Here is a 10,166-nt window from a genome sequence, read left to right as displayed (position 1 = left end):
AGATATCAGTGATGCAGCACAAAATCTGAACGGTGTTGCCGCTCCTTTGCTTCTTCAGATCTTCAATGGTAATTTTGTTAAACTCAACATGGCTTCGGTTACACGCAGAGAATTGTTGAAGCATATATATTGCAGGGGGAAACCCAAAACCAAAATCAGTATCAATGAACTGATCTACGAGTGTGGTTATGGTAAAATCAATACGAAGCGAATTGCTTTGACAGATAATTCCTTGGCTGCTAGATCAACCTCTTGGCAAATATGGTCTCTATCATCTGACTGAGGGATTTGTTTCACGAGATCCATACTGTTAGAAAACGCCTTAAAGAGTCAAACAACTTCCTTGACCTTCAAATTACTTCCCCACAAGGTGACTCAAGAGCCAGACCACCAAGTTGGTAGAAGGTGGAGAAAAGACCAGATCAACAGTCGTACTAGACGGCTGAACTACAAGGTGTCTACCATTATTTTTGAAATCGGGTCAGTTAATAAACAGTCACCGCTTTCAAATTGGGAGAAGCAAGAACCAACACAAAATTTGACTGATTCCTTCAAGGCCAGAATAGACCACCTTTGGCCTGGACGAGACTTCGAAATAGAGGGCGATACCATCATCTTTTATGCTGGCTCATGACTGTTGACAGGTGATCCTTTTCTCTTTAATACGGAAAGGACAAACAGCAATTATGGAAAACAGTGTCAAAACCGTAGGGGGACACGCCCCAAGGAGATGAATGCACTGATGGAAACCCCCAGGGTGCGGGGCAGAGCCCGAGCATCTGAACCCCCACAGCAGGCGCTTTCTGACTGAGAATATCGGGAAACCACTGCACGTTTTCCGGCGGATCAATTTGCGAGCCCAGTGCCTGCACCGCGCCCGCAGCGTTCGCGCGCTGAGCCGCTGCCCCGAGTCCCGGCTGCGTGCGCCGAGCCCCGCCCCCGACACGCCCCGTCCCGCCGGACCCGCCCGACCCTCGTGTTCACTGGCAAACTTTCGCGCCTGCGCCCGCGGGAACTGCGGCTGTGGGCGGAAGAAGTCGCGCATGCGCTGATGGGACAGCTAGGTCTTCCCCCCGCCCCTTTTCTCTGGGGCTGGGTTAGCACGAGGGAACTTCCGGGTCGAAGGGTTTGTTTCCGGAGAGCGGAAAGGCTGAAAGGCGGTGGCTAAGCTGGAGGCGACTTTGGTCCTGGGTGGACAAGGTTGTAGCCATGGACAGGTCAGTGTTGGTGGTGACAGCTGTGTGTGCGGTCTTGTTCCTCTCGCCTTTTGGCGGAATGAAACAGGGTGAAACCACACTCCGCGAAGGAGCTGCGGAGGTCCCGGGGCTGCCTCCGCGACACCTTCCCCCTCCCCGCCTGGGCGATGCGACGACTGATGGAGGAAAAGCCGCGCGGGTTGGTGGCGAGAACGACAACTCCCCGTGTTCTCGGTGAACTGCGTTCTGTTAGGCGCTCTCGGGAAGCATCATTGTTCGCTCCTGGGATGGGCGGGGTAGGTGGTGGCCCGGCATTCGAGATTCGAAGAGCCCAGGCTGAGGTCACAAGCCAGCTGGTGACGAGGCTGGGACCTCAGCCCAGACTCTGACTCCAGGTGCCACCCCGGTGCCCACTCCTGGGAGCAGGGCACTGTGCTAGCTTCCTGCGACACTCATTAGTTATTCAAGGTAATCTTGGGGGATTAGTGATATAACGGAGGAGGCAATGTAAGTTGATATGTGTCTTGGAGCAATTAAGTCTCCCTGTTACGATAACTAGCAGGAAGATCTCTCAAAGAAGGTAACTTTCCATCTGGTCTTTGAATAATAATAGTGCATCATTACTACTCAGAAACATTGAGTGCCAACTGTGTGACGACCATTGTACTAAAGGCTTTGAATATGCCTTATTAGCTTGTTTACGATCCTATGAGGATAGGTACTGTCATGCTCTTTTCATAGACCATACTGAGGCTATAAGAGATTAAGGAACTTGCCCAAAGTTAAGAAGCTAATAAACGGAAGAACCAATTTGCCAACACTAGCCTCCATGAGGCTGTTTGAAGAGAAAGTAGGTGCAAATGTACGCCTCTTATAAAGCCAACAACATGCTGAAAGGTGTGAGGATATTTAAAAAAGCATATGCTTTATGTAGCTGGAAGATCACATACACACACACAAGGCTGATCCCCTAAACTGGGATCGTGTTGTAAGTATCTTGCTAGGAAATTTGAACTTGATTCTATAGGCGACAGAGAGCTATTTGAAGGTTTTAAGTGGAGGAAAAGTGTATTAGATTCTTGTCTTAAAACACAGGTCTTCTAATCCACACAATTTAGTTTCTAGACCTTCAAGTGAGAATGACAGGGAGGAGTAGGACAGGGGAGACACTGGGGAGAAATAACTTGGTTATTTCCAATTTACATACTAGAATTCTTTTACTTACCCTCCCATCTCATTTGTTCTTTTTTTTTTTTCATGTGTTACATGTCCAGTCTATGTAAATTAGGTCAATTTAAGGAGGTGGTCAGTGTAAGTAGCTGGTACGCTATGGAGGTTTTCCTGTGTTTTGGAGACTGCAGACAATCTTTTAAGAGAGAGTCTGGCAATTAGGTAATTCTTCAGTCCAACAGGAGAAAGATTTACCTTTTTGAAGCAATTACCTAAAACAACATAGATTCCAAGTGTTGAAATAATAATTCCTTAGGAGAAAATAACATATCGCTAGAATGTCAAAGAAGTCTTTGTGTGGGTAAGATTTGAGTGGCACTTTGAGGAGTAAGCAGGATTTGGAACTAAGAGGGCATTCTCAGCAAAAAAAAAAATATGAGCCTTGGCTGCTGGAATGACCTGTACTATAACTCAGGGTCCTTTGTGCTAATCATGATGATACAATTCTCTGTAAACGTCACATTCTCATTCACATGAGCATGATTATACTGTTTTTAGAAGTGGCTTTGGAGAGATTTCATCTCCTGTGATCCGGGAGGCAGAGGTGACTCGGACTGCTCGGAAACAGAGTGCTCAAAAAAGAGTGTTAAGTATCCTTTGCATTTTAAGCATCAAAGTAAAAATTGAAACTTATTTGGGATCGGCATCAGAAAATTTCTTTTTATGAACGGTATTAAATATTAGTTATAGAATCCTATAGGAATCAGGTTTTCTTCACTCCACAAATGTTATTTTGTAAACACAATGCTGAAATTTAATGAGATTAAAATTATGTTTCCCTCACTGTGCATGGTGTCTCACACCTGTAATCCTAGCGCTCTGGGAGGCCTGAGCCAGAGTGAGGGAGACCTCGGTTCTAAAAATAGCCAGGCATCGTGGTGGGTACCTGTAGTCCCAGCTACTTGGGAGGCTGAGGCAAGAGAATCGCTTAAGCCCAAGAGTTTGAGGTTGCCTTGAGCTGTGACACCATGGCATTCTATCTAGGGTGACAAAGTGAGACTCTGTCTCAAAAACAAAAATTATGTTTCCCTGAAATTAAGGATATTACATTTTACTGATATTCTGTTATGGTTAGTATCTGCTGAGACGATGTTTTCCTTTTTTAATTGGAAATCTGACTAAAAACTATTTCAATGTGATCTAAGACTGACATCTGGGAAATGAAATGGCCGGTGGAATTAGTTACTCTCTGCACAGACAAATGATAGCCATAAAGTATCTTGTACTTGAAACATGTTTATATAATTTATATAGTAAAAATATGGTTGATTTCAACTTTAATGATCTCTGTTTTGCTTGGAAAACTTGCCTTAACTCTTCCTACAGTTCGGGCATCCCAAGAGGATAATTTTGGTAATATCACACCAAAAAACCAGGTTATCCCTCGAACTCCCAGCTCATTTCGACAGCCTTGTAAGATTTTTTGCTTTTAAAGCTTTTTTTTTTTTTTTTTTTTTTTTTGGTAGAGACAGAGTCTCACTTTGTTGCCCTTGGTAAAGTGCTATGGCATCACAGGTCACAGCAACCTCCAACTCCTGGGCTTAAACAATTCTCTTGCCTCAGCCTCCTGAGTAGCTAGGACTACAGGTACCTGCCTCAACTCCCAGCTATTTTTTGGTTGCAGGTCAGCCAGGGATGGGTTTGAACCTGCCACCCTCGGTATATGGGTCTGGCACCCTACTCACTGAGCCACAGGCACTGCCCGCTTTTAAAGCTTTTAATAATAATTATAATAGCAGACTCGACGTCCATACCTCAGTGAGTAAGGTGCTGGCCACATAAACCAAGGCCTGGTGGGTTTGAGCCTGGCCTGGGCTTGCTAAACAACAATGACAACTGCAGTCAAAAAATAGCTGGGCATTATGGCAGACGCCCATAGTCCCAGCTATTTGGGAGGCTGAGGCAAGAGATTTGCTTAAGCCTAAGAGTTTGAGGTTGCTGTGAGCTGTGATGCCATGGCACTCTACCAAGGGTGACATAATGAGACTCTGTCTTAAAAAAAAAAATTATTATAATAGCAGCTACCATTTTACACGTAATAAATGTATTTGGTTATAATATCAATCGTTAGATGTAAGTCATAATGAGTGCAGTTATTATTTGTAAAACCCTTGTCATGAGTAAGGCACTGTACTTTACAGTAACTGTGATGTAGGTAATATTAACTATCAAAACTAGAAGCATAATTACAGAAGCTAGTTAATGTAAGCAATAAGTATGTAAATACTGGAACTAGGATTCAATGATTATTTACTCCAGAGTTGATGCCTGCTATGCCGTATTACCTTGGTGTGCTTTATGAAATCAGAGTGTGAACAACCCATTAACTCGTTAGGGTCTTGAACTGCTCATTATGTTGTAATGGAAGCATCTGTATTTATAGTGTGATAGGATAAGTAGTACCAAGAGCTCAAATTTAGAAAAATAAATTAAATCTTTGTATCATGTTAACAGGTAAGGTATTTATTTGGTTAGAATTTAATTAAATACAATAATTTCTTCTTTGTTATTTGCCTACTTTATTTTGATAGTCAGTGTTCATGCACCTTGAGTTCTTTCACTAACCTCTTGTTTGTAGTTACCCCACCAAACCGAAGCCTACTAAGGCAGCCAGATATTTCCTGCATTCTTGGAACAGGAGGGAGGTCGCCCCGGCTTACACAGTCTTCAGGATTCTTGGGAAATCTGTCCATGGTATGTAGAAAAATAAGACTGAAAATTCTTATTTTTTTATAAGAGCATAATATTTTTGACGTAAAAGCCTTCTAATGAAAATTGAAGTCATATCATAACTAATTTATGTGGATTGAAATGATTAATTAAACATTTAAAAACCTTAACACATTAGGCATCTCATGTCACACATGGAAACTATGACACCAGCAACATTTAGATGCAGATAGAGTGTTTTAATCTGGCAGTTTGCTGACCAGAAGAAATATAGTCTGTGGTCAGTTGCTGATGGCTATAAAAACTAAGCTCTGTTTTGAAGCATAGTAGAGTTAGGAATTCACGAGTGATAGATGAAGACTGTTAGGAAGAAGAGTACAGTGGGTTAAAGAGATAAGAGAAAGTTGGACAAGTAGATGAGTACAGTATTGAAAATACTGGAAGAAATGTTGTCTGAACTGTCATGCAGAATGTGAGAAGTGCTCCCCAGAAAAAGAATCATGTCTGAGAAGGAAACAGAAGAGCTTGTTGGAGTACTGGAGTACTATGACATCTTTAGTACCCAAAACAAGACAAAAATGGTGCCCCTGTCTTTGGCTCTGTGCTTATTCAAAAAGCAAAGAGATTTTTATGTTCATGCAAAATTGTCTAAATTAGGCTGATTTTGAAGGATGGTTTTTGTGTTAAACCTCTCTCTGTCACAGAAGGTGAAATCAGTTGTTAAAATTTATTATTGTGGGCCCTAGTGAGGTGGCTCACACCTGTAATCCTATCACTGTGGGAGGCCCAGGCAGTAGGATTGCTTGAAGTGAGGAGTTAGAGACCAGCCTGAGCAAAGCTAGACTGTGTCTACTAAATATAAAATTAGATGAACATGGTGGTAGGCACCTATAGTCCCAGCTACTCAGGAGGCTGAGGCAGAAGGATCACTTCAGCCCAGGAATTTGAAGTTGTGGTGAGATAGGCTGAGGTGTGGCACTCTAGCCCAGATGACAGAGCTGAGACTCTGTCTCAAGGAAAAAAAAAAAAAGAATTTATTCTAGTCTTGTGGATTTTCGCATTGTTAATATCTATTTTATTTTTATTTTATTTGTTTATTTTATTTTCTTTTTTTAGAGACAGAGTCTCACTTTGTCACTCTCAGTAGAGTGCTGTGACGTCACAACTCACAGCAACCTCCAGCTCTTGGACTTAGGTGATTCTCTTGCCTCAGCCTCCTGAGTAGCTAAGACTACAGGCACCCACCACAACAACCCAGCTATTGTTTTCTTGCAGTTTGACTGGGGCTGGCTTTAAACCCACCGCCCTCAGTATATGGGGCCAGCGCCCTAGTCACTGAGCCAAAGTCACCACCCAATTTAATTTAATTTAATTTAATTATTTTTTTGAGACAGTCTTACATTGTTGCCCTTGGTAGAGAGGTGTGGCGTTATAGCTCACAGCAACCTCAAATTCTTGGGCTCAGGTGATCCTCTTGCCTCAGCCTCCCAGGTGGGTGGGACTATAGGCGCCTGCCCTAGTGCCTGGGTATTTTTCAAGACTGATCTCACTCTTGCCCAGGCTGATCTCAAACTCCTGAGCTCAGGTGATCTACCTGCCTCGGCCTCCCAGAGTGTTGCGATTACAGGCATGAGCCACTGTGCCCCGCCCCTGCAGTGTTAATATCTAAACAGTGATCCAGTCATTCAACAATTTTACTTTGCTTATGAAACTTGTTATTTCTGCAGTGTTTTCTTATTCTACTAAAAATATAAGTGAATTGGGCCTTGCTCTTGCTCGGGCTGGTCTTAAACTCCTAAGCTCGAGCAGTCCACCCACCTGAGACTCCCAGAGTGCTGGGATTACAGGCATGAGCCACTGCTCCCAGCCTATTGCTAATTTTAATATCAGCCATGATAGGTGTTCTTGGATATGGGTTGCCCTAAAGGAAGTAAAGGTTTTTGCTATGTTAGTAGTTTTACCATAGGTCTGCCTATCAAGATTTGATTGTGGACCAAAGTATTTTTCTGAGAGTAAAATGTCACGATTTAAGATACTCAGTTTTATTCTTATACTAATAAAGCTAAGTACTTGGACGTGAACTATTAATGTGTAAAAGCTGCAAGTGAAAGTGTCCTACCCCATAGTTACTCTGCATGAATACTCAGGGTCTCAGTGTCTATCAGTAGCTCTTTTTCCTTGGGGAGACTATTTTTGGGTTTGTTTGTTTGTTGTTTTTTGTTGTTCTTTTTTTGAGGGATAGTCTTTGAGTATGACCTGGGCTAGAGTGCAGTGGCATGATCATAGCTCACTGTAACCTCAAATTCCTGGGCTCAAGTGATCCTGTTGCCCCAGCCTCCCAAATAGCTGGAACTACAGGTGTGCGCCACCACACTAGCTAATTTTTCTATTTTTTTGTAGAGACAGGATCTTGCTCTTGCTCTTGCTCAGGCTGGTCTTGAACTTCTGGCCTCAAGTGATCCTCCTATCTCAGCTTCCTCGAGTCCTAGGATTACATGCTTGAGCCACTGTACGCAGCTGGGGAGACTCATTTAAAGATAAAATTATTGGCTCGGTGCGTGTGGCTCAAGTGGCTAGGGCGCCAGCCACCTACACCTAAGGTGGCGGGTTCGAATCCCCAGCCTGGACCCGCCAAACAACAATGATGGCTGCAACCAAAAAATAGCCAGGCATTGTGGCGGGCGCCTGTGGTCCCAGCTACTTGGGAGGCTGAGGCAGGAGACTCGCTTGAGCCCAGGAGTGGGAGGTTGCTGTGAGCTGAGATGCCACAGCACTCTACCCAGGGGGAACAGCTTGAGGCTCTGTCTCAAAAAAAAATAAAGATAAAATTATTATTGTTGCTCTTGCCTAGATTTTAAATCAAGATTTTTTTTTAAATCTTTTTTTTGTTTGTTTGTTTGAGACAGATCTCACTTTGTCACCCTTGGTGGTAGAGTGCTGTGGTGCCATAGTTTACAGCAACCTCAAGCTCTTGGGCTCAAGCAATTCTCTTGCCTCAGCCTCCTAAGTAGCTAGGACTACAGGCACCCACCACAACGCCTGGCTGTTTTTTTTTTGTTTGTTTGTTTTTGGAAGAGACAGTCTCACTTTATCATCCTCAGTAGAATGCTGTGGTGTCACACAGCTGACAGCAACCTCTAACTCCTGGGCTTAGGCAATTCTCTTGCCTCAGCCTCCATAGTAGCTGGGACTACAGATGCCTGCCACAATGCCCAACTATTTTTTGTTACAGTTTGGTCAGGGCCGGGTTTGAACCCGCCACCCTCAGTATATAGGGCTGGGACCCTACCCACTGAGCCATAGGCGCCACCCATGCCTGGCTGTTTTTTAAAGAGGTGGTCTTGCTGTACCTCAGGCTGGTCTTGAACTTCTGAGCACTCTTCCCAGACTGCCAGGATTACAGGCATGAGCCACTGTGCCTGCCCTAAAAAGTTTTTGTTACGGGTATTTTCAAACATGTTAAAAAGTAGAATAGCAGAATGGGGCTCCATGGTCCCATTGCCCAACTTCAGCACCTGCCAACATGTAGTTTGATCTATACCCACATGAACTTTTCTAGCATTCCTTTGGAATTCCATGATATCCCATTTCATCCATAAATACTTGATTCCATATTTGTGATACATAGTAATATGCTCTCCTTAATATAAGTACAGTACTAATAAAACACACACACACACACACGTCTTTTGTTTCAAATAACCATATTATACGTACTCCTATATATTTCATTAAGTCTTCAGATTTCCTTAGTCATATTAAATTTTGTTTATTTAAACCAGGATTCAAACAAGGTCAGCGCTTTGCATTTGTGTGATACATCTCTTACATCTTTTAGTCTATTAGTTCCTCCCTAATCCTTGTTTAAGAGCAACTAGGTCATTTGTCTGGTACAATTTCTGAAAGCTGAGAAATTAAGGTGAACTTAGATAGGACTTTATTAGCTTGAATTTTATTACATGTGAACATTTTACAAAATGTTACTGGCTTCTTCTGAAAGCATAGACTAGTACAAAGAAGAACATAATTAACAAAATATAATTTCCTATTATTTATTTATTTTTGAGACAGAGTCTCACTATGTCCCCCTGGGTAGAGTACTATGACATCACAACTCACAGAAACCTCAAACTCGGGCTTAAGCGATTCTCTTGCCTCAGCCTCCCAAGTATCTGGGACTACAGGTGCCTGCCACAATGCCCAGCTATTTTTTGTTACAGTTGTCATTGTCATTTAGCTGGGTTCGAACCCACCATCCTCAGGGTATGTGGCTGGTGCCATAACCACTGTGCTATGGGTACCGAGCCAAAACATAATTTTCTTAACAAAATAACCTCTCTGGCTGTCTTTTAAAAATGAAAAACACAGACATGGAAACAATTTTTTAAACCTCCTTCAATATTATTTACTCAATGGCAATAACACCATCACTTTCTTTCTCTCTCTCTTTTTTTCTTTTTCTTTTCGTCTACCCTTCCTCCCCCCTTCCTTCCTTTTCTTTCTTTTTAAGGTGACTAACCTGGATGACAGTAACTGGGCAGCTGCGTTATGGCCACAGCGCTCTGGGCTCTTCACAAATGCAGAGCCCCACAACGTAACAGAAGATGTAACTCTCAGTGCTGTCATGTTACATGAGGATGATCCCGGAGAAGCTGGTAAAGTGGCTTCAAGCTTTGTGACAAAGTAGCTTTTCATTTTATTAAGATCAAAGAAACTGTTTCCTGTTCCTGAATGTCATTATAATGTCTTTTCCTCCCTCCCCGTTTAGCATGTGTGAGAGGGGCAGGTGGCTTACTCAACAGAAATTTGTTTTCTCACCACACAGGTGTAGGTGGAGTTGGCTCTTCCTGAACCTCTCTCCGCGCTTGCAGATGGCCGTACTTGGTGTCTTCACAGGGTCTTCCTTCTATCCATGGCCTATTTTCATCAAGCTGATTAGTTATGGGCATGCCTACACTTTTTTTTTTTTTTTTTGAGACAGAGCCTGAAGCTGTCACCCTTGATAGAGTGCCATGGCATCACAGCTCACAGCAACCTTCAACTCCTGGGCTTAAGTGATTCTCTTGCCTC

The 10,166-nt window shown here is 43.1% G+C and overlaps 1 protein-coding gene across 1 annotated transcript in view; it reads left to right on the top strand.

The window, feature by feature from the left end:
• Window positions 1–1,102: 1,102 nt before the first annotated feature.
• NUP107 (nucleoporin 107) overlaps window positions 1,103–10,166 on the top strand; it is a 58,634-nt gene continuing 49,570 nt past the window's right edge. Inside the window, exons 1-5 of the mRNA XM_023517917.1 lie at window positions 1,103–1,217; window positions 2,925–3,016; window positions 3,753–3,839; window positions 5,005–5,120; window positions 9,607–9,751. Coding sequence (XP_023373685.1) covers window positions 1,210–1,217; window positions 2,925–3,016; window positions 3,753–3,839; window positions 5,005–5,120; window positions 9,607–9,751 — 448 coding nt within the window. The 5' untranslated portion in view covers window positions 1,103–1,209. The remainder of the gene's footprint in view (window positions 1,218–2,924; window positions 3,017–3,752; window positions 3,840–5,004; window positions 5,121–9,606; window positions 9,752–10,166) is intronic.

This window comes from Otolemur garnettii, unplaced genomic scaffold (genome assembly GCF_000181295.1).
Source record: "Otolemur garnettii isolate 467f Iridium unplaced genomic scaffold, OtoGar3 scaffold00125, whole genome shotgun sequence".
Lineage (NCBI taxonomy): Eukaryota > Metazoa > Chordata > Mammalia > Primates > Galagidae > Otolemur > Otolemur garnettii.
This window is presented reverse-complemented; position numbering and strand designations above follow the sequence as displayed.